General features: G+C 41.5%; 2 protein-coding genes across 3 annotated transcripts in view; one reads left to right on the forward strand and one right to left on the reverse strand.

Annotated features, from left to right (window-relative positions):
* FOCAD (focadhesin) overlaps nucleotides 1-5192 on the forward strand; it is a 127735-nt gene extending 122543 nt beyond the window's left edge. For both annotated transcript variants that reach the window (XM_067316125.1, XM_067316124.1), the window contains exons 41-44: nucleotides 725-822; nucleotides 1705-1956; nucleotides 3165-3240; nucleotides 4747-5192. In XM_067316125.1, coding sequence (XP_067172226.1) covers nucleotides 725-822; nucleotides 1705-1956; nucleotides 3165-3240; nucleotides 4747-4820 — 500 coding nt within the window. In that variant the 3' untranslated portion in view covers nucleotides 4821-5192. The remainder of the gene's footprint in view (nucleotides 1-724; nucleotides 823-1704; nucleotides 1957-3164; nucleotides 3241-4746) is intronic.
* A 15-nt stretch (nucleotides 5193-5207) lies between these two features.
* Nucleotides 5208-26788, reverse strand: HACD4 (3-hydroxyacyl-CoA dehydratase 4). The gene is made up of 7 exons (XM_067316127.1): nucleotides 26736-26788; nucleotides 23106-23209; nucleotides 21958-22085; nucleotides 13872-13984; nucleotides 10753-10859; nucleotides 9848-9979; nucleotides 5208-9120 (listed from the first exon to the last, which is right to left on the reverse strand). Exons 2-7 carry the CDS (start codon nucleotides 23200-23202, stop codon nucleotides 9038-9040), a joined length of 660 nt encoding a protein of 219 aa, XP_067172228.1. The 5' UTR covers nucleotides 23203-23209; nucleotides 26736-26788; the 3' UTR covers nucleotides 5208-9037.
* Nucleotides 26789-27265: the final 477 nt, after the last annotated feature.

Here is a 27265-nt window from a genome sequence, read left to right on the forward strand (position 1 = left end):
TAAAAGGGGAGGCAACATGGAAAAGGGGGCATGTAAAGAATAGCAGCAGAAGGCAATGTATGAAGTGACATGGTCTCAAAGCTGGAGATGAGATAAAGCTGTGCTGGACAAAGGAGGCAGAACATATCTTGGGCAGCAGAATCTAAATCAAGAGAAAAAGTATTACTAGCTCTAGCAGAAACTTCATGAAGTAAGTAGAAATAAGAAGTATTACTCTGAGGTTAATATCATGTTGCATCCTTGGATTGAGGGCTGATGATGCTTGTAAGCCTTGGCTATACTGTACTGATTCTGTCTGGATTGTGGGAGGTTTTGATCAACACTCCCCACATGTACAGTGACATCAGTGCTAAAGCTGGATGAAGTGTTAGGGGAAGGACCTCAGTGAGGTTTTAGGAGTTAGAATTCTGTAGTGGTCACATCCACAGACTGGGTTAGTGGGATCTGCAGACTCTCATTATGCGAAATGATTGTCTCCTGGCATAACTTTTTCAGTGTGTTTAGTGTGTTGCCTGCATTACAGGGGAAGTTTTAGGTAATATTGTTGAATTGCCCCTATGCCTTCTGCCACTGGTAACTGTAAGTTAAATATGATAATGGTATTGGTGATTGTTGTTCCTCCACAGTGAGTGCTTTGTTGCTATAGTGATTCCCTATACTTGCTTTTTAAAGAAAAATGGTACATTCTAGTGTTTAATGTGAACCAACACTCTTGTTCTTTCAGGAGTGATGAAAAGAATGGACTGGCTGCTGGATCTGATGGGCTATATCAGGAATGCTGCATACAAATCAACACCTATACAAAACGTGGATCTTAAAGAGGTACATGCTGTGAAAATGATTGGCAGCTTTCAGGCAAGAGAAAAACAGTTTTTAACATAACATATGCTTTTTGTCAGCAATAAGTATTATTCCCCATGCTTTTATCTTTTAAAAAACTGTCATCTTATCCCCATAGAGAAATTCTTCTCCATTTATTTTATAAATGTGTGTGTGTTTAGAACTCTTACTTTAAAATAACTATGTCATCTAAATTGTGAGAAAAGTTATAAGCAACCAGAGGAAATCATTGCTTCAAACTTGCTGTATTTAGAACACTTAAAGTTTGAATTCACCAGTAGAATTGTCAAATCAGGTCAGAACTCTGCAGCTGCTGTTTCAAAGAGGGTTTGGGCAGTTTTAGGGCACCAATATTGTTCATTGTTACAACTGTTCAGCCATTTAAATCTTCCGCTTCAGGACATAAATTGCTACTTGGGTTAGAAAGGAGTTTGTTGCATTGCTGCAATATTTCCCAAGTGGTTGTGACATCACAAAGGTGTCCATCTCTCTAATTTCCCTGAAGAGTCTGGCTATAAAGCTGAATTTCCTCATTTAAAATGAATGGTGGATCAGCCTTAACTAAAAGGTTAATTTTTAGAAGAGTTTGCTTACCTTCTTTTCTTGTAGGAATTCTAGATTGAATTAGATTTTTAGATTTTTTTTACTTTATTTTTTGTTCTGCCTCAAAGCATGAAAGAGTATTAAAAACTCTTTAGTTCTTGCTTTAGAAGGTTAGCTGAGTTTTCAGGTGACAACTCCAGAGATAATATGTTGAAGAATATGCCATCATATGCTTTTCCTTATATTATTCAATTAATGAATTGTCTTCAATGAATTGTCATTGAGTTGATGAATTGCACCTCTGTCTTTTTTTCTATTTAGGCCATAGACTTCCTCCTGTGGCTGTTTGCAGCTTCTGTGGTTGCCTGGGCTGACCATGGTGCACCATTGTTGCTTGGCCTCAGTGCTAACTGGTCACCGTGGAAGCACCAAAGGGTATTACCAGAATTGTCTGAGAATCACATTGGCAAACACCCCACTGACAAGCTTGCTGTGCAAGAGACTCTAACTCTCCTTCCCAGCAGCATTACCCTCTTGCTAGCTAAAGAGCCTTGGAAAGAACAAACACAGAAGGTAAAACTGCAAGTAGTGGTTGCAAAGCACTCCATTCTTGGAGTCAGCTCAAGTCTTAGGTGAAACAGTTATTTCCTCTGTATGTATTGCATCTGACATGTGGTCTTGTTTTTCTTTATCCACAATTAGACATGATTTGTCTCATGTAATGTAAGTTCTCAAGTAAAATGTGTGAGTTGCAAGGAAATAAAGAACATTCCAGTGCTGGGAGTCAAACTCTAAGTGGGTGCAGCTGGGAGAGAAAAGCTGGCAACTGCTGGTAGAAGTTAGTCTTATCTAACTTAAACAATAAAAGGCAGATCCTCTGCAGCTGGATATCACCACAGTGGCAATTTATAGTAATCAGAGGTCCTCTTTCCAGCTTGTAATGTGTCATTTTATTTTCAAGCGTATGACAAAAACAAGTGTGGGAAATTGTGCCTAATTTGACAAACCCACAGTATAGATTGCTTGTGAGATCTATGGAGAAACTTACTTATAAATCAGTAGATTCATAGTTAACTGTTTTGTGTAAACTGGAATCCATTCAGGACTGGCTTGTGCATGCTTCTTGTGCTCAGAGCTCCCACTGAAGTTAGTTTGGAATGTGGGAGGAATGTAGGAGAGGGCTGTTAATATGCAAGTGTCTAATTAAGCTTTAGGAAAGCATTTGAGAATGTGCCCTTAAAATCATCCCGATAAGTCTGAAATATCACCTTCTCCTCCAGGCAGCATCCACTACCAGAAAACAATGAAAAGAGAGAGAGAGAGGACAAAGAGGATAAGAGTGCTGAAGGATTTGCCTTAAAATGTTTGGCCAAGAGAGTGATTAAAAAAATCATATTAATAAGTTAATGGCATAAATAAACAAGATGGACCTCTTCTGTGCTGTTTGAGAAACACTTTTCCAAATCAGCATGAGGATGGACAAGATAGATTAGAAATTGTTTACTGTGCTTTCTTTGTTACAAAGGATTACTGCTGAGATGATGGGAAGGACCAAAGGTAGTTCCAGAACTAACACTGGGAAAAAGTACACTGACAGCAAGAAGCACTCTCTGGAGACTTTGGGTATTTCAGGCAGAAGGTCTTTTGACCACTGCCTCTGATTAGATAGTTACTCAGGTTTAAGTGTAATCAGATGTTGCCTATCAAGCTGAAAAGAATTTGTGGTGCCCTGATACAAAGGCTCTTTTAATTTGGATTTTCCTTTTTATTTCAATTTTTAGATTATTGACTGGCTTATCAATATGGCAGAAAGCCCTAAGGAAGTGTTATCAGAATCTTCAAAGGACCTGCTGAAAGGTGGAGTATTTGAATTGGGTCCTTACCTTTCCATAACTATTAGTGTAGAGAAAAATCTAGTTTGTTAAAAGGAGTGTGATGAATCCATGCTATTAGCACATGTAAGAGAGCTATGTACTGTCTTTAAGGGAACATTCACAGGTAAGATAAGATTCCTGTCTGTGACACCTTCTTAAATTCTTTGATATCTAATCTGTTGACTCTCACAATGTGTCACTGAAGATCCAAGAAACCTCAAGGTATACCTGGTCCTACAAGCCCATTTCATTGGTTGATCTGTCAGTCTCCTTTAAAGTTATCCTTAAAAACAAATGCAACATACTGTTTAGAAACCCTCCAATACTATAATAGGAAATCCATAACAATTTCTTCAGTCTCAGCTGGGGATTGAACAGTGGGGAAGGGACAAGAGACAATGAAAAGTCTAGTGTAGTGGACTGACAGGAAAAAAGAGGAATGGGGGCTGTTGGCAAGGGTGAAAAGAGATGGAAGTTATCTCATGTTTTGAATTGCAGTAATATCCTGTGGCCTTAACTTGCACCACATTGCTCACTTAGATGTGTAGGATTGTGATATGCAAGTAAATTTAAGAGGACATCACAAATATTCCTGAATGAAGTGAGCTTTTGCTTCTTCGATTAACTCAAGGCATCTCATTTGAATCATCTGACTTGTTGGTCCTAAACATGGCTTCAGGAAATCTGGTTAGAATGTCTCTGCATTGCTAGGATAACTAGCCTTGTTTGGAGGACCTGTGATCTTTAGTCACTGTCTGTTGACAGTTTCAAACTTCTGATATTGTGTCTGCTTAATCTCTGGAAGACATAAGCTTAGAAAAGCAGAAACAATGCTGAGGGTTGTTGGGGAATCTCCTCTGATACATATATATATTTTTATATATGTGTGTGTGTGTGTATATATATGTATATACATACATACATACTCACTGTGCTCTGGTTGAGAATGAATCAAAGTTTTCCTTGAGCTTCTTTTTTAAGTACTAGAACATCAAGTTCCCTCCTGGATGACTTGAATGTGACTGGTTTGGTAACTGGATTTTGCCCAAAAGCATGAATCTTTCAAGTACTGAATAAATCAGTGAATTGCACAGAAGACTTAAGGCTCCATACTTTATGATCCTCCCCTTCCCAGTGCCTCCCATCTCCCTTCTTGGATGACTGCTTATAGGATCCAAGCTGTTGGTTGACCTATGTGCCATTTCAAAGTGATGGTCTAATTAGCAGATCATAATGTGATATGGTTTGAGTGGGAAACATGCCAAAAAACAAGTGAAAAGTGCAGTACAGCCTCCTATTTCAGAGGGATGTAGAGACTAGTGTATTTTGTAAACAGTAGAAGTGGCATCAGAAGCTCACAGGCTAACCATGAAAAAGTCATGAAAAGAGTCACTAAGACCTGTGTTAGCAAAATGACTAGGGGGAGTACTCTTGCAGCTTTTGCAGTCTGGGCTGTACATACTAATGTGATTTGTCCTTCTTTTCACAGTTACGCTTCTGGCCTTGAGGTCTCTCACAGAGTTCAAGAAGAAAGCAGTGTGGACTAAAGCTTATGGGTGGTAGCTGCAGACTGTGTCTTACCCAATGAAGAAAACTGTCTGTACTTGAAAGCAAAATCCACATAATACTACTATTCAGGCATCAAGAAGACCAGTTTCAAAGATTTTTGCCCACTAGAAAGTTGGGGGTTTTGTTTTTTTTGTTGTTTTTTTTTAATTCACTCTCCTTGCCAAAGACTCATAATGTGAAAAACCATTTGCTTTTCACTGGTAGGGCAATCTCCTCTTACAAACTATCTAGCATTTGGGCTGTGCTGAGTCTAAATGACAAATGAACATTTCAGAGTTGTTTCAGTGACAGCTGGAGGGGAATATTCCTTTAACCCACAGAAGCTTTGTAGGAACAAGTGAAAAAAATAAAATCTTATAAAAATTGTTTGGATGAGGTCTATTTATTAAAGCATGTTTTAGTACAAAAGACTTTAGAATGAACACTAGTTTTTAACTGATAGCATTTTTTAGGAGTAATAATTGTTGTCTTTAGTGATAAAGACAACACAGCTTTACTAACTGAAGGCATATAACATGAGCAGGGTTTCTGAGAGAAGTAGTATGGTTGTCAACTTTGCAACAGCTTTATGGGGATTATCAAGATAAATCAAGGATCCTAGTGGCTGCTAAATCCCCAGTTCCAGGATAACTGCAGCTTTCTTGCACTTGAAACTGTTCTTGCCTCCTTTATCTTCTGTTGCCCATAAGAGCTTTCCTCTGTCTCCAGGGAAAAGGGGCACTACAGCAACTCTTTTCTGCCTTTGCAACCTTAAAATAGATCAGCCCCTGCTATTTTCCTTACTCAACTTCCTTCTCTTTATGAAGGATTGGAAAACTTCATCTCTTCCCAGCTGTGCAAAGACAGAGCTTAAAGGAATGCTTGTGTTTAGCAAGCCTCTTCACTAAAGTAAACAAAAATTAACTGAAAATAAGTGGTTGGTCACTGGTTCATAGTGTTTTCCAAAGTATTCTCAGTGAAAGCAGCATTGATTTTAGCTATCTTGAATGAAGCATTGTGGCCTACTTCTCCAGGCTATGCCCTGCTGCAGGCATTTCCTTCATTTCAGGACTGACAAAATTGCCCGTGTAGAGGGAGTTCTCCTCTGACTTCACCCTGTGCTTTTCTCACCTAGCAAGGTTACTGTGGGATGGAGCCTAATGGCTGCTACTCATTCCTTCAGTGACTAGGTATGTGGAAGTTTACCACAGTATTCTGTTCTATTTCCAAAGTAGTCTTGTAATAGTGGTAATCTCCTCTTCTGTAAACAGCCATATACTGAGGAGAAATTCAGTCTAACAGTGAATGTACTGAAGATCTCACTGAAAGCAGTTGCCACCCAGGCAGCACCTCGGTGCATAATGTTCAGAGCACCTCTAGCAAAGGCAAATCTGTGACATGTTTTAATGGTGCTGTCTCTAGTGTACTGCATCTAAGTAACTTATGACTCTAGTCATCTGACTTTGCATGTGTATTAGCATTTTAGTTCAGATGAGAAGTGTGCTTTTTGAAAGGAGTTTCTGGGTAATGCCCACATACTATGATTTCATCTGCATCATGGGGCAGCATGGCACTTCATTCCTTCTTAATTAAACCATACTGAGAGAGGCACTGCAGGGACACCCCAATGTACTCCTATAGTTCTCTGTGTTTAGCCTACAGGGCTGAACTAGAGCTAGTCTGAAGTGAAACAGTCTGAAATGCCTATAGATTGGCTGTTGGGTCCTCACTACGAACTCTATCTCTTTATAGATCCATTCCTATTCAGCTGCTGTACATACTAGTGTAGGCATGACCTATGATGGAGATTGGTCTTCCTTTTGTGTAGTTAGTGCCTGTGTTGGAGAAATTAATATGATTTTTATTTCTAGGTGATATGTTTTAAAATAATAGGTTCCTTTGAAAATGAGTTTCTAGGACTCAGGTGGACAAGTTAACTGCGATTTCATTTTAAATGTGTGGGGAGGCAGCAAAGGGAGCTGATGATGAAGTCAGTTGACAAGTTTCATGGCTCCAGCATAGCTGTTTTGTGGGCAAACAGAACAGATAAGGAAGGGCTAAAAAAAAAATGCTGTTGCTATGTGTATCATTTAGCAGATACAATTCCTTTTCCACACTGTATGTGTTCATATATACATTTATACAGTACATGAGGTGTATCAAAAGTAGACAGTTTTTTAAATAATGCCAGAAAAATGCAGTAATCAAACATCCTTCTTCTGGTCATAAAGAGACTGTGTAGACACTTGCAATTACAAATCACACTGACAGCTCACTGAAAAACTTCCTACTGATATTCCTTCATCCTTGTCTTTAGAGAAGTTTCTTTTTGCCTATGTGTATGTACTCTTCACCAGAAGCTGGAGGGAAGTCTTCTATAACTAACTAACTTACCTTTCTTCGGCAATTTAGGTTTGGGATTCCTCCTCCTCATAAATTTTAAAGACTCCTCCTATTTTTCAAGCGTTTTAGTCAGCTTTAAGAATTAGTGCAAAGAAAGAGCACCCCATCCTGAATCTTTATTAAGTGTATATATTTAAAAAAGTCTTTGATATCAGATGTTGTGTTTCCTCATCCAGGGTATCTTAACTACACAGAATCTTATGACAAATTAGATCATATTGCCAAAGGGGAAAAATGTCCATCTTCCACCTTTAGTGTGTTTACAGTGGTTTGATCATGAACTCTTCTTGTTCTGGCTCTCTTCTGTGATGTTGTCAGCACTAAATCATTTTGGGTCCCAAGTCCAAAGTGGAAGTACTTTTGTTTCTCTAAGAATGTCCAAATTCCTACCTCCCTCTGAGCAACTTTCAAAAAACCCAAGGTTGCCCCTATACTGTTGCATGCAGTGACCCTGTTGATGATGGTTCCTAAATACCTCAGTGGCAACAACAGTTTGCCGGCACAATGTCCACCAAGTACGTTAAATAAAAGTAGTAATATATGATCTTTCATAACAACCGAGCTCATCAAGAACAACCTAACTGTTTGCTTCCTACAACAGTCTGAACACCCTTTTAGCTTCATGGTTGAGAAAGCTGTACAGGCAAAAGCTTCTTCATAAAGGAAAATAAACAAAATCATATTAACTAGTATCTTCCCTCTCCCCCTTCCACTTTTCAGTCGGGCTCAAATAAACAGCCTCACTCCCCCTTGCTTTAAATTCAAGTCCATATGCAGATGATAAACAACATAGATGAAACATGAGATGAGTCCCTGCATACCTCTAAGCAGTTCTTTGTGCAAACCTTGTAGTCCATTTTCTGCTTTGCAAAATCCACTGGGCTGCTGTCTCTGCTCTTGATTCTCTGTCTCAAAGAGGCTGCATTCTGGTGGCATTCCCTTTGCAGATAATAACCCAGAAGTACAAGGGGCAAGTCACGTGAATAAAGCAACTAGAATTTTGCATCTGGCTTTCAGTAGTCATTAACTCCATTTTAAAGACAATATATATCTTGGCCTGACTATATCATGCTACTTTTGTTTACCTGTCTCCTGTTCAGCATGCAGAAAACCATTGTGGGGAAGAGATTCTTATTGTCTGCTGGAAGCATGATTATAATTTTTATTTTGCCCCTTAAATATCTCCTTGGATATGTAGTGGATGAGCACCTGGTCACTTGCCTTTGTGTTCTATTTGCATTTTCTTCTAGAATCTTGTCTGGAGAAGGGAACACAGGGCCGGAATGTTTTGGATCCATTTTGGATGCATGGGGCTAATTTGCATTTGAACCTCACAAATTGTAAAGTTTCCAGCTTCTACTCCATAAGAGATTCAAGTTTTAGCCGATTTAATGTTTACATATCCGATTCACATACGTGTTTGCCTAGCACAAAATAATCTTATAAATTAAATAGTATTGCCACTACAGAACAGCTGTTGCTGATGAAGCAAGAATTAAAAGCAAAATAAAAATTTTTAGTGTAATTGAGGGTGGGGGCACTTTTTCTGATTTTTTTGTTTTTCAGAGTTCTCTAATTAGTTTAGAAAAAATATATTCACTTTAAAAACTGCTGCCATTTGAAGTCAACACTTTCAAAGGTGATTAGTGATGTTGAGCTGCTCCATTTTGAGATGTCTTAAAGAGACTTCCGTTTTCTGAAAATTCCACACAGCCAGATCATGTGCATACAAACGAGCTGTGCCTTGAAAATCTTTGTCTAATCTATTTACATGTGATGGGCTGCAGCCTGCTGAGAGTATACTCCTTATTTCCAAACAAAATATCAACTTAGTTTCTCTTCTTTTTGATGTTGCCTGCCCCTAGGTGAGCTTTTCTTTCTGAGAAGAGGTTCTGGATGATGAAGTACATACCTGAATCAAAACACAAAATGAGGTAAGCGCAAGAGTATGAAGTCCAAAATGTCTTCAGTTCATTTAGGAGGAACAGTATGAGCCTTCCTCTGGCAACCCCAAACAGCTCCTTCCATGAACTTAAGAACAGAGCACCACATTTCAAAAATTAGGTCCTTCTGTAAACCTTGCCCAAATGTTCAAATTTGTTTTAAAGCCAGTGACAGAATGAAGGCCTGGCAGTGGTGGTAACTGCAATTCAAGTGTTTTAAAAGTATTTCTATGTGAGCTAGGGAAAAAAAGGGTCTGTTTACACCCAGAACTTTTCTTTTTTATTTTTTCCTCCCTTTGTTATGGTGGGAGGAGGGATAAGCTGTAAAAGTCTTAATTTAGATGTATCTTCGCATACAGGCTGGGAGGGCTAGCGCAGAATGAGAATATGATCAAATAGAAATTGATAAAGAAGACTTTAATTAATGGCTGTAATGCTAAGATGATCATTGACACACTTGTTGTATCTTGGTTTTGTATTTTTACCCCCCACATTCTGTCTCTTGCAAAACTAATTACTTGTTTTTGAAAGACAGGAATTCAAATAGGCTGGTGACAAACTTCCCCACAGTGCTCTGCAGGAGATGTTGCAGAGAATGTTAAAATTTGTGAATGGAGTTGTACTGATTTTCTTATTAGCCTTCGAAGACATCTCAGTAGTGTTAGGACCCTGCTTTCTGCGAGATAAGTCACTTACCTATGAACAGCACTAGCAAGTACACTTTCAGAACATAGGGAAAGTAGATGGAGAAGGCGAATGGAAAGGGCAGCTTGATGGAGTATGTGCCAAAGGATTCAAAATAGGGCAGTGATACGCAGATTGCAAATGCTGTAAAATAACATAGTAAATCTTTAGTGAAAAGGAGGTGGACAATAATCAAAAAGCCTCATGTAATTGAGAGCCTAAGTTACCTGTAAGGCACAGATAGCCCTATTATGTGCTGCATTTGCTGTGTCATTTGAATGCGTACGTATGTGCTGAAGCTGTACGTGCTGCTTTTTCCTTGAGTACAGTTTTATGGGTCTGAGGTGCTAACTGATCTTGATACTAGAATTAGCTAATATTTACTATTCAATACTAAGTTTAGGCACGGCTGTAGCTGCACTGCTGTCAATATGGTATCTGTGGGCACATTTCCTTGCGGTAAGTATGATGAGCTGTTCTAGTCTAAGTATGGCCTAAGCTGGTAGGGTCAGCTGCAGCAGTGGAAAAGTCAGTTTTAAGATGTAAGTTTGTTGTAAGTTGTTTAAGATGTAAGATTTAAGTTTGATATAGTTAGTATGGAATGGGGGATCTGTGTCTCTTTCTTGGGGCTATTTTGTTAATTTACTCAGAAAGATGAAGTTTTGCCTGTGCTGTTAAAAAAAAAGAAAAAAAAATCAACAGCAACAATCCAGAGTACCCAAATAAGGCAAAAAGCAGAGGAAAGAAGAAAGATAAGTGACATACAGGTAAATATGACAGTACATAAACATTTATTTGTAACTGTCTTAGCAACACAGGAAGAAATGTCTTAAAAATGCGAATGAGGCTTGAACTGATCAAATGTTACTAAAAAAGATAAAGAAAGCAAGTAGGTGGTCCCTTTCTCACCTCCTTACCTTTAGCCAGCACTGAGAGGGGGTAGAGCAGGATGCATAGTGAGAAGTTGAGCCATGTCAGTGGTAGGTAGTATATTCCCGTCCTTGCTAGCATGTTGTAAGTGTACCTGCAGCAAGAGGAAAGGGACATGATCTCAGAGGGATTAAGCACATCTTCAAAATAAAGACATCTGTGAAATCCTCTGTTTTCTCAGTAGAGATTGGAGCTGCCCAGCTGAGAAACTACTTCAGAGCAATACAGCACTGATTTTGCTCAAGCTCTAATTCATGTCTAAATATAGATGGTTCGTTGTTTCAGGTGTTGTCTGTGGTGGTAGCCAAGAGCAGGCAGGCTTCAGCCCAAAGACGCTCTCAGAAACTGGTGAGATTTCATATTGCTCTGTCAGAAAATAGATTTCAGTTAGGGATGTTATGCTTGAAAGGGGCAGGTAAAGCAGAATCTGACTGTTGCTTAGGATTAAGAAAACGTGAGTTTATAACTACTAGCTGAACTATTGCTGAAGGATGTTAAGTACTGAGGTATTCACAAGTAGCACTTGCTCTTCTGTAAGGCAGCTACTTGGTGTGAAAAAACAGCTACACTCCAATGTATTTCAGTATTTTATTCTCACAGTGGTGAAAACTGAGTGCTGATGTTAATAATAGCTGTGAGTGTTTAAAAAAAAAAAAAATCCAATCAGGGTTTAGCAGCTTAGGAGAACACTTTAAAAACTGCTGGCCCAGTTAGAGAAATGACTGAAAGTAAATGTCCTCCCTCAGTTACAGGCACTGCTGAATCCTTGGTCAGAAAACAGAGAAACCAAGCACCCTCCTGCTTTGCTTTTGTCTCAGTTTTTGCTGGTGATAGAGCTCTAATGATGCTCTTCAGCACAATGTGCTTTGCTTCCTTGTGCTGCGAGGTGTAGGAAAATGTTTCAACTGTGTCAGAAAAAGGAAAATGGAAAACTGGTTATGTGGGTCACCCCAGGAGTCCCAAAACATAGACCAGTTCCTCCTTGCCTGCATGAAACTTCTGCTGGTTTGTAATGGGATCCCCTCACCTGGGCAGCATTCCCCTGTGAGTTACCAAACTTCACCAAGTCATTTGTGTTACTGTGGCTCGCTGGGAATCCAGAGTGGCCAGAATTTCAGTCCCCAAAGATAAGCTAATCCTAGCTAGCTTCTGTGACCTAAAAGTTGTGCAGCTACTTTATGAATACTTGAAAAACTGGTTTGATCGCATTTTTGGTCAGTTGAAAGGTTCCTTGCCCTGTTGTCTTGCTGGAGATATCAAAATAAGGATTTTTAAACCATACGCGGGATTGTTTCTGATGGATGGAACAAGCATTAAATTAACTTTCTGTGTTTCCCTCTTATTTGTTTGAGTAATTCTGCATCATTCCTGAACTGTAGAAGAAGAATTTGACAGATTAGAAATGTATTATCGTCTCTCAAGCTTGCCTTCCAGGCTTGCCTCAAGATTGTCTCCATTTTTTTCTTACTATTATTTTGAAAGCATAATCTCAATGCGGTATGAAAGGGAGACTCTTCTAGAGCCACTTGCTCTCAGTAGACCTCCTTGGACCGTTTATGGTAATAAGCAAAAAAGACCAAAATGGAAAACTTTGCAGAATTTGCTCTCAGTATATCATTACCCATAATCCACAGGACATTTATGTCCCTGACAAATGAGATGGGAGAGCTTGTAATACTTCACAACTATTTTTTTCTAAGGAGTGGAATAGATTCCTGTGCATGTTTAGAGATGGTCTCTCCTTTGAGATGCTGCACTTATGCTCTAAAATAAACCAGATAAGATTTCTAAATCAGTATAAATTGTCATACATTATTGTTTGAATTGTTCGTTTACTGCTCTAGACCACAGTATCTTGCCTATTAAACAGCCCCTATTATTCCTATGATGTTGGACTGTGTTGTTAAGCAATGATGTAAAATGATATGTATTGACAGTACTGTGTAGTTTATTTATTGCTTACGGTTTTGGCCTCTTTTACTCCAGCTGCCCAGAACATTTTCATTTGAGACTGAGGTCTACAAAATTAGCTTTACAAAATTCAAAAAGAAATGGGGCAGAGGGATAATCCATAGAATTAATATAAGTAATATATTAATACATGTAGTCCCAGGACTCTGAAGCTGACTTAAAGTCTGTTCACTTATACCAGTCATTTTGCTTTTTCAGATCTCTTTTTATAAAATCTATTTTCTCTGGTGCCTCAACCCGTATTCTCAGTCAGTTCCCAAAGCAATGTATTTAGAATAGTAGAAAGTGCATATACATATACAAATTTGCTCTCATATAGAGACTGGCAAGAGGGCTCTGTCTTTTTTAAACGCTTCTTAATCCCATATGTCTTTTTTTCCTTAAGTCTACAAACTGAGATCCATAAAGCCTTAAGCACATTTGAGAAATGACTGTCTGCAGACATCAATGAGAAAATCAGTAAGGTGGGACTTTCACGCTCATACCTTTGCCTGGTGCTCCAGGCCCAGCAGCCTGGGTAGCTTTCCATCATATATAACTTTTATGATAGAAATTGTTAATTCTATTACTATCCCTTTTGCCTAATGTGAGTTTTCCCCGTGGTGTGATATATGCCATACTGAACCAAAGTCCTGGCTGTCTGTGGCAGGAGCTCTTGGCTGTTTGAAAAGCACAGTGTAATTAACACATAGTAATTTATCTGTCATAGTAAAAAGTTTTTTGGCTGCTGCCTTTCTATGCTGTGGTTCTTTTATCTAAATGAGATGTTAAAAAAAAAAAGTGTGCTCTTAAAGCAATAGGATTGTAAATCAGTTTGGGCAAATGCCATTTCCCTGGAAAATAGCTGTGATTTTCTTCTAAATTTGTGTTAGAAAGGTCAAATTCTTTGAATTAGAAATGTTAATGCAGTGATTTACCTCTGTAATATACTAGCTGGGTTTCACTCAGCTTCTCAGATATGCCAGTTGTACCAATCAATAAGTGTAGTTTATCAAGTCAAGCTTTTATTTATAATGGACAATACGCTTTTCTACCAATTTCAAAATAATGAAATAAAGAGCCTGCAACACAGCGGGTGGGTTCTGCTTGCTAGAATGATCTGCTTTCCTCTCACGGTTTCCCTTTGACCTCTTACCTGACCACATCTAATAAATTCCAGAGGAAAAATAAAACACACACGACGTATTTCCCTTGAACTTCTTCCTGACTGTTGATGACGACAAATAAAACAATTATTCTCTCAGTGATCTGAAAAGAAAAAAGAATTGTGAATTCAGATGGCATGTTGTATGGCTCTCATTTCTGTGTCGTTTTGACAAAATAGGAGGCCCTGGGTGAATCCAGTTTGTATTACGCAAGCTCCAGTGGATTTTTCACTTCTTGGTCTGCTTTTGTTTAAGACCCTGCAGTCCCCCAGGTTAAGGAATCAGAAGCTTGGTTGCAGCTACTATTGTAAGAGTGGTGGTTTGTTTGCCAAAGGGGATGAATTGGGGTGTTAGTAGAGGAAAGCTGTGGACAAGGTTGCTGCAGTGTCTGGCGCAGAGCCCTTCTTCCCCACGCTCAGTGCCAGGGACAGGCGGGCGAGCACCCACTGCCTTGCTCGGAGTCTTTGTGTGTGTCCTGGCCATGAAAAATGGATTTAAGCTTATTCTCCTTTATGTCAATCATTGCCATAATATTTACATCATAATAACATTTTTCTAGTGGTCAGACCTTAGCCTACCCACCAGATTTGCCTTTACAAATGACAACATATGAGAAAGAATTAAACCAGCACCACCTCCTGCTTAAAAAAATATTTTGACAATATTAGAGCTCAAGAATTTATAAATAAGTGTCTTTTCACAGCATTCTGGGACAAGCTTCGTATCTGTATACGTGCCCTGTTCTCCTCCATGGAACCTGAAAAATGAATGCATCTGCAGTGTTGAGTACTGCCTACAGCCTCCTGTGAAACCCTTCCAAATCTCTACTGGCTCACTCTGATTTATGCTCTATTTGAAAGTGTTAAAGGGGAAAAAATGCATGTGTTCAGCTGGCGTGACTCAGTATAACCTCACTGAGTTTTATACCAACTGGCCCACAGAGCCAAATCTTCCCTTAAGAACCTTAGGGTTGAGTGATTTTATGGGTAAGATGTCGAGCCCGTGTAAGGTCATGAAATGAGAATCAAATAGCAGGGTGATTTTTGTATGTGCGTTCATTCATCTTTACTTGTTTCCCCCTCCCCCTCACTCCTACTTTAAACCAAAAATGAAATTGGCCTCTCAGCAAGTTTGCGCAACAGTTTTGCTACGTAATGTTTACCAGTTCTTGTGTGGAACAGTTTGGCTACAGACTTTTTTTTTGCAAACCACATCTGTCAGATAAAGCAGATACAAAAATGTACAGCCGTCAATTTACTATGCAGCAAAACTATGCGAGAGCAATTTTTCATATAGAAACAGAGTGTGTCCCTCCCCTAGGGATCTGGTTCCTCATCTTGAAAAGCACTGAGTGGCCACAACAGATAAAAAAGTTTTATCACCTCTCACCCTGCCCTGACTGTAATTTTTTGCAGTAGATCCTGTCAGTCCCTAGCTCAGGAAGTGATTTCTAAGAAGGTAGGATGTCGAGAGGCTGGGAAATGGGGGTGGGACACAATTCCTCTCTGTGCACAGCCGCAGGGGAGCACGGGAGAACTGCAACTGCTGCTGCCAGATCCGAAACCAGATGCAGTGGAGATGGGAGAGGTGAGGTGGAACAGCCATCTCGTGAGGGAAATCAAAACAGAGATGAACATGGGGCCAGCCCTGAAGAGGCTTGTGTGCTGGAATGCAAGGAGTAAAGGAGGAGAATAAAAAGAACAGAATCTGGGTTAAAATCATTTTGGTGAAGGATGGCCAGAGAGTGCTCCCTGGGTGATGGGAGCGGCTTGTTATAGATGCTAAAATCAGATTAGGATGTGGAGAGAAAGTCTTGTAATGGTGCTAATGTGATATATGTTTCAGGAAATTGTCTTACCTGGAGACCAAAGATTTGTAATACCTTTGAAAAGGCCCATTTTTCAAATAGCTATTCACTCCTTAAAAGGTGATGCAAGGAGGCAAAGTGCTAGAGAACAGTGTGGATCGAGTGATCCAGACCTGATGGCATTTCAGTCAGAAGGATGAGCAGTAGACAGGTAGCTACCGTTCCTGGTTTCAGAAGGACAAGCGTTGACCAAGGACGTGGAATGGCTACGGCCACCCACAATGCACCCTTGTGGTCTGAAAGTGGGGAGAAGCTTTCAAACTCCTCCTCTGTGTGGGGAGCAGACACACAAGAGGCTGCAAACACGGCCTGGCTGGGACTGAGAAGATTTCCAGCCACTGGGGGACTCATGTTTGGGAGGAGGAGTGGTGTGGGCAGTCAGTTTTATGAGCTGCAAATGATGGGAGTGAGTAATCAGACTGGGCAAAGCAGGTTAAGTTTAGTCTTTAAGTCTAAATGATCACAAAGCAGGCCCTACCTAGGTCTGCTGCTCCTCATGCGCAGCAGCCTTGGGCAGCAAGTGGTGGCATGCATCAGAGCCTGCAAAACTGAGAACCGCCGGTAGCCTTGCTTTGAAGCAAAGCTGCAGGGCAGCATGTGAGGCTGGTTGCTCTGCAATGAGAGGCAATCGTGGTGCCTTCCTGCATATGGATATTGCTATCATGCCTCTTTCTTGTGTAAATTAAGAGGTTGCCTGCTGCCTGCCCTTGTTCCCCTTCAAAACACTATGCTGTTTCCTTTTATAGTCCTCACACCCCTTTAGGTAGCCCACACAAATGAGAGGAAGAGGTGATGGGGAGTTGGAGGATGGGAACCTTTGAAGCAAGAGACAAGGCAGGGTGCTATTTGGAGGAGACTAGTAAATGTCCCCTGCAAGCATGCCACTATACCCCCCCCCCACTGTATACACATGTATGTGGTCACATATATAAATATATATACACACACGCAATATGTGTGCACGTATATGTCTGTGTATATATATAGAAAACATGTTACTGCTAAACCACAGCTTGTTTCTTTCTTAATTTGTAGCTTGCATGAATGAAAATATGGTATTCTCTGCCAAAAACTCTTGCTTTAAAAAAAAAAAAAAAAAGCAAAACCAGAAGTCCTGTGTTTTCACGCTGATAAAAAGGAAGTGCTGGCTGACACCTCGCAAAGCATAAATGCAATGGTTTCATTTTTCATTCTTTGTTGTCCTTTGTGTTAAAATCAAACTGGAATTTCCTTCATCTCCCAGCTCTGGTCTCTCATAGGATTCAGAAACTGCCATATGTTGGCATAAACTTCCACAGTGCAACCAGGCCATTTGAACCAAGTAAGAGAAAAAGACCAAATCAGATTAGCTGAGGTTAGGGCAGGAGCAGGCAGCACATTCACTTCCATTTTTTTACTAAGCCTGGCTGCCAGTATCACTTGGTACCAGAAACCCAGACCTCCCCCTCAAGCAGCTCTCAGATCAAGCGGGTGTTTAAAAAAAAAAAGAGAAGATTAGAAAAGTGCTAGTGAATAAGTGAATCAAATTAGGAATTAGTGATTTTGATATGAAGCCATAGCACATTGGTTTGGCCTGGTAAATCTGTTGTATTTGCACATGGGGTGAAGAACTACACTTTGTTCACAAAAACTTGAGGGGTGAAGTCTTTCCCTAGGTCTTCCCCTCCCACTCGCTGGCTGAGGTACCAGTGCCATCAGCCTTTACACCCTGACCAGGCAACTAAATCCCACTATCTCTTGTTTTCCAGCTCCAGCTGCACGTGATGGGCTCTCCTTCTCGGGCGCCCACATGGACCCTCGTGCTGCAGGACTGGGAGCCTCCCCTTGCACCCGCCCAGAGCCCGCCTCGGCCTCCCTTTCCCCGGGGCACCTGTCGCACGGGAATCATCTCTCTTTAGCAGCTTGGCCTGGCCCTGACCTGCCCAGCCCTGCTTAAATATCCAGTGGCCTGAGACTCTCTCCTTTGACAAGGCCAGTCTTGACCCATTTTTTTTGAGGGAACATGTCTGAGCTTGCTTTTCCATTATCTGTAACATGTACCTCAAGTGTTCCCTGTAAATGCCACTGCGTCATGACAAATGAGATTTTTGGCAGAAATCCTTTATCCAAACTCTGCTTAAAGCTTGTCTCTGCTATGATACATACAAAATACTTAGCCATCATGAGGTCGCATCCACATCCATCCTTTTACACTCAAGGTAACGCCACCACTGCCACATGCTTCCCTGGATTTGCTGCAGCCACCTCTTGTCTCACCCTAGAAATGGACTCTGAGACAAACTCAACTGCAAATGTGCATGCGTGTGCTTCCAAGGATGTATTTTCAGGTTAGAGTCAGGTTCTGGGCAGCCACTACCAAATTACTGCAGTTTTACCATTGCCATGATCACCTGCGACAGAACGGTAGTCTGCAGTTGGGTGAGCATCTTTGCTGTCCTTCCCTGGAGCACTGTGGAAAACCTCCCTGTTCTGCCCAAGAGGCATGGAGCCAGGTGTGGAAATCACACCAGGGGATGGCTGGCATGCAGCTGTGTAACCTGCACTCTCACTGCAAAAGCAGGCCAACCCAAGAGAAAGCAGAGCCTCCATCCAAACCAGCATATGTCACTTGGAAAGCACAAAATTACTGCTAACATTAAGGTAAGAGTTTTGTTCATGGCGAGAGGAGACTTTGGGGACACGGCCAAGCAAGGATCCTGCACTAACTGTGCTGCGAGGTGAATACTGAGAGTCACTATGTCGTATCCTTCCTTGACCCACCTCCTCTGTGCCGCCCCGGAGAGCACCGCAGTGGTTGCAGTGCCTCTTGCTCAGGTCTCTCAGTGTCACTTCTAGTGTCTTTTATGGTGACACTGCTGCACAAACTCTGTACCAAAGGGGGAGAGGAGGTGAGAAAATGGGGATGTTCTTTGCTTTTTGTGCTTACCTCAGCTCTGCAGTTTACCCACAGTGAGCACCACTCGGGAGTGTTTGCACAGGCTGCCCTGATCTCTGCTCCTGTGGAGCTGGCAGGAAAGGAGGTACCAAGCCTGAGCTGGGGAATGCGTGACCTCTGCCAGGACGGACCTTGCGTTAATGACTGCCTTAGACTTAGCAGGCTGCTTGTCTCTCCAAGACATGACAGGAGATTTGTTACAGGGTATGTTAGATTAGATACTTCTCCCTCCCTCCCCCCTTGCCCAGATCAGTATAAGAGCATGTAAATTCAGGCTGGGGAAAAAACAGTTAATTGCATTTTGACAAATTTGATGCCGTACTTGGTGAGCATCACCAAAAACAGAGATTAGTCTCTCAATTATTAGTCAATCAATTTCTGATGGAGAATTCAAAAGAGGAACATCTTCGCCCTTTTAATATGTCATTTGACAAAAATGGGCTATCCAGAAAACTAAAAACACAACTAACTGCTTTTAGTCTTCTACCTTCTGACTGCTGAGAGCAACACCAGTTTCGCCAGTATTCAAATACTAAGGATTGGAAGGTTTGAAGTTACACTCAGCTCAACAATTTTATTTTTTCCAATGCATTAAGAAAAGTACCAAAACCAGAGTTTAACTCCAACAGGAAACAAGAGTGTACTAGGGAAAATGTCAGAGGATCATCTTGGGTTTTGCTGTAGTATGTGATACCTAGACCAGTTTTCTGCCTACAACTGAAAGCATGCTCCAAAAACCCTTTAAAATGTCAGAAGCTCTAGGTGTTGCCGCAAGTTAAGCATATCTGCATGAGTGTGGGCAGAGACCCTGAAAGAAAGAGTATGAGAATTCTCTTCTCTTTTCCCTGCCAGTACAGGCATACCTTGGAGATATTGCGGGTTCGGTTCCAGACCACTGCAATAAAGCGAATATCGCAATAAAGCAAGTCACACAAATTTTTTGGTTTCCCAGTGCATGTAAAAGTTATGTTTACACTATACTGTAGTCTGTTAAGTGTGCAATAGCATTATGTCTAAAAAAAAATGTACATACCTTAATTAAAAAATACTTTATTGCTAAAAATTGCTAACCATCATCTGAGCCTTCAGTGAGTCATCATCGTTTTGCTGATGGAGGGTCTTGCCTCGATGCTGATGGCTGCTGACTGATCAGGGTGGTGGCTGCTGAAGGTTGGGGTGGCTGTGTCAAGTTCTTGAAATAAGACAGCAAGGAAGTTTGCCACATCGACTGACTCTTCCTTTCATGAAGGATTTCTCCATAGCATGAGATGCTGTTTGAAAGCATTTTACCCACAATAGAACTTCTTTCCAAATTGGAGTCAATCCTCTCAAACCCTGCTGCTGCTTTATCAACTAAGTTCATGTAATATTCTAAATCCTTTGTCATCATTTCAACAATGTTCACAGCATCTTCACCAGGAGTAGATTCCATCTCAGGAAACCACTTCTTTGCTCATCCATAAGAAGCAACTACTCATCAGTTCAAGTTTTATCATGAGATTGCAACAAGTCAGTCACATCTTCAGGCTCCACTTCTAATTCTAGTTCTCCTGCTGTCAGTTCTAGTTCTTTTGCTGTCAGCCTGTCCTTTGAAGCTTTGAAGCCAGGCATCGACTTCTCCTCTCTAGCTATGAAAGTCCTAGGTGGCACCTTCTTCCAATAGAAGGCTGTTTCATCCACACTGAAAACCTGTTGTTTAGGGTAGCCACCTTCATCAATTCTCTTGGCTAGATCTTCTGGATAGCTTGCTGCAGCTTCTACATCGGCACTTGCTGCTTCACCTTGCACTTTTATGGTATGGAGACGGCTTCTTTCCTGAAACCTCATGAACCAGCCTCTGCTAGCTTCCAACTTTTCTTCTGCAGCTTCCTCACCTCTCTCAGCCTTCACAGAGTTGAAGAGAGTTAGGGCCTTGCTCTGGATGAGGCTTTGGCTTAAGGGAATGTTGTGGCTGGTTGGATCTTCTACCCAGACCACCAAAACTTTCTCCCTATCAGCCAGAAGGCTGTTTGCTTTCTTGTCATTTGTGTGTTCACTGGAGCAGCACTTTGAATTTCCTTCCAGAACTTTTCCTTTGCATTCACAGCTTGGCTACCTGTCTGGCGCAAGAGGCCTCGCTTTCGGCCTGTCTCGGCTTTCGCCATGCCTTCCTCACTAAGCTTCATCATTTCTAGCTTTTGATTTAAAGTGAGAGCTGTGCGACCCTTCCTTTCACTTGAACACTTAGAGGCCATTGTCGGGTTATCAATTGCCCTAATTTCGATATTGCCGTGTCTCAGGGAACAGGGAGGCCCGAGGAGAGGGAGAGAGATGGGGGAACAGCCAGTTGATATAGAGCAGTCATCACACACACAACATTTATCAGTTAAGTTCACCGTCTTATATGGGCACAGTTCATGGTGCCCCAAAACAGTTCCAATGGCAACATCAAAGGTCACTGATCACAGATCACCATAACAGATATAATAATAATGAAAAAGTTTGAAGTATTGTGAGAATTACCAAAATGTGACACAGAGACATGAAGTGAGCACGTGCTGTTGGAAAAATGGCACTGATGATAGACTTGCTTGACACAGGGTTGCCACAAACCTTTGATTTGTAAAAAACGCAATATCTGCAAAGCACAATAAAGTGAAGCTCAATAAGATGAGGTATGCCTGTACTAATTTTTCTTCTGCCCTTAATTTTTCTCTCTTACTCTTAAGCAATTCTGTTCTGCCCACACTCCATGACCTCCAGCAAACCCTGTTTGTTATCTAGTAATTCAGGAGACTCAAGATGCTGGCGGTTCTCGCTGCCATCTCTTTGCTACCCCACGAGAATGTCTCACACTAGTCTAAAAATAAACATGCACATGTCAGTGAGGAAACAACATGGAAAAAAAACGTCTATGATGCTTAGGCTCTGAATGCATTGCCGTCTGGCTGCAATATGCTTCTTGCTCAGCTAACCTTCAGCTACTGATCCTGTTGCTGCAGACAGGATGCCAACTCCTCCAGAGGGCTCCCAGGTGAGTGCTCACTGGGCACTCCTGGATTTTGCTCAGGGCCAGCCAGGCTAGCTGGAAGAGTCTGAAGGGCAGCTATTTCCCAACACAGCTCTATTGTGTGGTGTTAATTTCTGCAGCTAGCAAACCTAAAGGTGGACCAAGCTCCTTGCTGAGGAAGGGAGGTGATCCATTCAGGCTAGGTTAGCATGGGCTTGTCCCCAAGGGTGGCTGTGGTCAAAGTGTGTAGGTCATGGAAGGAAGAGCCTCAGGAAGGTGGCTTACCTGCAAAAAACGAGGGAAGAGACGGCTTTTATCAATGCCAGCAAGGATGTGTAGGATCTCCAGTACTGATAACAGCTGGCAAAGGCGCATCACGAGTCCTATGGAGTAAAATGTGTCGGCCAACGAATCTACAGCCAAAGGGGGGAGGAAAATTAGACTGCAGTTATACAGAAAAATCTGGACCAACTACCAAGTTTGCTCTTGACCCATGGCCACTGAAGATGACAAGAAATAAAGTTCATATGGTACCAATTCTTGGGGTTTCAGAAGAAAAGATTTGGGAGGGGAGGAGGGAAGAGGGAACTTTAACTGCAAAACTGCAATGACCAAGCTTTTTCTTCCACATTTTGCCTTTGAAAACTAGGGCATATCTATTATTTTGCTGTATCCAAAAATATGGCAGCCTGCTGCTTGCTGTGCTGGGAGGTGTGCAATCCACTGCCTTCTGCTCTGAGATGCAGAGAGAGGAAGCTGAGGAGAGGCTGGGATTCCCTGTATCTGATCCAGGGGCAAACCCTGTGCAGGATGTTTTGGTTTTTAAATATCCCTTTATACAGAGGAGTTGTTGCAGTTTCTGCCTGTATCTATAGCCATGACACTTCACAAAACAAGCAGACCAGAAAGTAGATATCTTCTGTGCTTACAGCTGCCCACCATCTATAAATTACTTTAAATTTCCAATCACTAATTTTCTGGTTTTGTGCCTTGACTCCTTGGCAGCTGAAAGAGAAACGTGCTGTAATGCTTTGGGAGATAAAAAGTTGTGCGCAGTAAACGCAAATATATTCCCTCCTAGTGGTTTCAATGGGAGTTATATATACAACAATGATTGGACCTAGTCACATTTAGGTCTGTGTCTAAGTCAAATGTTATGGGCAGACTACCAAATACTGCAGCTCATTAGCCTAAAAAGAACTTGATTCTTGATGTGGTATAGCTAGAACATAGGTATCAGTAATTTGTTCATCCTTTTTAACATTCATCTGCACTGGAACAAGTAGTATTTTGTCACTCTTACTGAAACTGCAGCCCTCTCTACCCACTGTTGAACATAAACCTGTTCAGGATCCTAAGTTTATTTCTAATTTGGTGTTTATGTGTATCACTGCCTCTTAAAATATTTAAGTAAAATACAGAAGGAATCCTACCTTTGCCAAATGACATGAACCTGATGATCATATTGGTGAATATCCAGGAGTGTCCACAGAACTGTATTAAGTCATACGCAAAGAGGTAGGTGTTCATGGTAAAGCTGTGGAGGTGAAAATGGTAAAGCAAACTGTATTATTCATTACGACAGTCAAACTCTTGGTTCTTTACAAATTGCGTCCTCTTTGACCAACAGTAAACAGCTCAGTGACCGCTGTGTCTGTCATTAGTCACAGAAGAGTACTCTTCTCAGCAGAGCAAACGCTGTCTGTCGCAGTATATACATGTACAGACACTTGCTTCCCCTGAGGCCGGCGTCGGGGCGGCCCAGATGTGCACCCCTGTATCCCTGTGGCAGTCCAGGGACCTACAGCACCTCCCAGGGACACCGGCCTCCAGCCTCCTTTGCTCCTGGGCAAAGGTGATCTTCTGGCCAGAGAACATGCCTCAAGCTAACATTTAAAGCAGTGTAAAGTGCAGTGCAAGTAATTCACAGTGCTGCAAGCAGACAACACAAGTACAAATATTTATAAAAATGTAGATAAGGAAATGGAAAGGAAAGCCACAGTTCAATCTATACTTAGTGCAATCTGAAAGGTATCTGTTTTTTCCTCGTTTAACCACCTTGCTCTGCAGGTTTTCTTGATATATGTTAAATTAGGGACTTTGTCTTTCTGCACATCTTATGTTTCAAGTTGCATTTAATAAAAGTGAATCTTCTCCTGTTGGGGCAGAGTAACTTCTATAGCTATTCCAATCTAACTTTTATAGCTATTCCAAATTTTTGCAGAACTCCATGGGTTCTGGAGATATTTACTTTCCCCCTTCCAGAACGCTATTTTCTTCTGACTTATTCCAGAGGGAGGTTTGCCTCTTATCCAGATACAAAAAGGAGTGTCTACCTTCTTTGAAAATGCCTTCGTCAGTTTTGGACTAGAATTCATCTCCCATATGAATATACTTATAATTAACGAACTAGTTAATTTCCTGTCACAATGGGTAGTAAATCCCTTTCCTTTGCCCCTTAATCCAATGTGTACATATCGTGTGATGCATCTCTGCTGCCAAACTTTATGCATCATTTTTATCTACATATTAACGAACAGTGAATGTCTTTGTTTAGAAATATCTAAAAATGATGAATGAACATACTTCTTTCCTAGCATAGTAACATGCACAATTGGCAAACTGATCTAGATGAAATGATTTTCTAAATTTTTATTCTAAGTATGTGCTAGGGACATCATAGCAAATGTTTTTCTTTCTCTCTTCTATTAAGCAGGATAGCTGCTCTTCATGTCATTACTTCTAAAAGCCCAGAAAGAATTGATGGCATAATTTATGTCCTAAGAGATACTGGTGGCCTTGGATAGTATGAAAATAAGACACATCATAAGAACCCAGAGAATGTTTTCAACACACTTGTATGATACAACTTAATTGGACTCAAGTCCAGCAGGATCTATAAAAATTGTCCAAGAATTCCATCAGCTTTCATACTGAACGACACTTTGTTCTCTCTCTTCCTAAGAGAAAAACAGAAGGGACACTGTACGTTAGAAAATGGCAAAAAATTAAGACCATTGTTCTGATTTCAGATGCAGCCTTATTCTTGGAGCTCTGTAATGTATGGAGTATTTATAAAAACAGCTGTAAAACTCTTGAGGCGTTGGCAGCCAGTGCCTCCACCAGTCCCTCAGTCTGATATTGCCATGTGGGCTTTGCACTGGATGCAAGCCCAGCACATGGTTTCTCTCTTGTTCTGAAGTGCAGTTTGCAACATCTGCCTCTCATCTTCAGAAAGGTTTGGGCTTATTTTCTGAACACTTCCTCCATCAGCTGGCTAGAAGATTGTTTTCATAACAATTCTTAAACTGCATAATCTTGGCTAAGCAGAGCATAACTAAGAGGACTTTTGTAAACAGAGCTTCATGCTAGTGTTTAGGCAATATGGGTGCCATTTTATGTTAAAATTTATGATCAGAGTTCGTGAACAGCAAGTCTCCCTCACTTGGTGATGCTCTCGATGTGTGAAGGACAGGCCCTTACCTCAACATGGGGTTTTATCCTGCTGTGTTAATCCCAGCACCAAAGGTACCTAACCAGTAAGATCTTTAACAGAAGTGGAGAAATTTGCAGAGAATGAATGGGGATTTAAATGTAATCAAAGGAAACTGAAATGTGATCGTTCTCTAAGGCCTTTCTTATCCACCAGGAGCTGAGGCTGGCCTCTTCTGGGGAACCAGAAGCAGACTGAGGTCAACTTGTCTCACTGTCCTGACAGTTTTGTGTCCCAATACCAAACTTCAGCCATGCTTTTCTATTTAAAAGGTCACTGGCAAAAGGGATTGCCTTTAATTAGACTTCCTGCATTTCATGGTTCATAGTAGGCACCAGTCCACATTTATCTTGCACCATCTGCTTTTGCAGCACCCCAGTGGGCAAAATACCAACTAGGAGATCAACCAGATGCCTGCAGAGAGATGTCTGAGGACAGCCTCTGCTTGGATGCACTGGCTGGCCATATGAACGTCACTTGTCCTGTCCAGTATCCTGGTTCTCAAAAAGGATTTGCTGCTGCCTTTGCTACTTGTAGTGCTCCTTGTGCTTTAATGCTCCTAAGTGGTTTTTAATATCTCTCAAACTGAAGGTATTGTGGGGACACTGCACCCTTTGGTACACTGCCCATACAGATGTTGGAGGAAAGACACAGACATGGGTCTCGCAGTAATCAGACCAAGAAGGCTGGATGTGCTGTCTGTTGTTTTAGTTGTCATTTCTGCCTTACTTATTTTCGCTGATTTCACAGAGACACACTGAAACATTAGATATCAAGCTTGCTTAGTGGAAATACTTCACTTTATCTTCTCTCTCTGGGCTGGAAACCTAGAGAACTAGGTGAAACATCAGATCACTCAGACTTAGTATACACAGCAGCATGTTCTCAAGCATCCTCTGTTCCCTCTGCTCACTGGTGAGATTTTAACAGTAATACAGTTTTGGCTTGGAAAGTCTGATGTGTTTTCACAAGCAGAACAATTACAGAAAAATATATTTTTTCTTTTTTTTTGGTCATTTTCAGTCTGAGGATGTTTAAGATGTCTCTGCAGCGCTCTCCTCCGAGGCGAGCGTGGGAATGCTTGCGTTTGGTGCCTGCAGAGCGGTCACAGCCGAGCAAAGAGCAGGGACAGGTGCAGGGTCCAGCCTGGCCGGGGGCGGCCATGGAGGAGCTGGGTCCCAATCCGGGAGGCTCCTGCACCCGCCATCGTGGAGCAGCCGCCGCTGCTGCCTTCCTGTGGGTGCGCAGTGGCCGTGGTGAGAGACGCATGAGGAAGCAATCCCTCACTGAAACCAGAGAGCAATGTTCCCTTTTCTTCTTTTTCTGTAGGAAAGGTCAGCTAGAAAAACCCCTCTGCTGACATGATTTCCTTTTAAGTCATATTGGTTTGAACTTCTGTCCCTTCCCCCTCCAGCCCCTGTTATAAGCGTTGCAGCTCAGGAAAGAGAGAGCTACGGAGAAACAGCATAAAAGACAAATTTTTCTCCTCTAAGCGCATCCCACCCTGCTTTGTTTCCCCTTTGTTTTTGCATTTGAACAGTCCAGGTCACCTTTGCTCAAGAGATATTACCTGTTGCAGGGACCAGGTCACTGCTGCGGCTCTTGATCTTTCTCTTTCTCTCTCTTTTGCAGCTGCAGCAGCTGTTTGTTAGGAGATCACCCCTCCTCTTTCCTCTTCCCCCACCCCACGACGTCACCATGTATAGCACTAAGCAGGAACAACACTGCACTTCCCGAGAAAAGAGTTTCTAACCCAAAATATCTCCACCCTTTTTGCCCTGCTCCTAACCCAGCCAAACAGGACATAACATAACTTAGATCCATTTCTTGCTGTTGCACCTGTAGCTAGTCTGCAAATCCCACTAACTTTGCCTCTCAACCCAGAGCAATATTTTGAAGGATCACCAGAGAGAAGAAATGCAAAATTAAAAACCTGTTTTTTTCCTTCTGTTTAAACTGTCAGAGCTACAACAGTGCTAGTAACACATTATTAAATACTAAGACTGGGAGCGTAGCATAGAAGGGGCGCTTCAGATTAGTTCACACAGATAAGAACTGGAAAATTCAAATTCAAAATATTTCTGCTAGAAATGTCTGTTT

Source organism: Apteryx mantelli, chromosome Z (genome assembly GCF_036417845.1).
Source record: "Apteryx mantelli isolate bAptMan1 chromosome Z, bAptMan1.hap1, whole genome shotgun sequence".
Taxonomy (NCBI): Eukaryota; Metazoa; Chordata; class Aves; order Apterygiformes; family Apterygidae; genus Apteryx; species Apteryx mantelli.

Bases quoted from the DNA above. Each gene is read 5' to 3' on its own strand.
- HACD4 (XM_067316127.1), bottom strand. From the start codon at position 23,202: ATGAACACCTACCTCTTTGCGTATGACTTAATACAGTTCTGTGGACAC. The intron at 22,086-23,105 runs GTAGGATTCCTT...CTTTGGCTGTAG, and splicing joins GTTCATGTCATTTGGCAAAG to ATTCGTTGGCCGACACATTT. The intron at 10,860-13,871 runs GTAAGAGGTCAA...CTCTTGCTGCAG, and splicing joins AATTTATTAGATGTGGTCAG to GTACACTTACAACATGCTAG.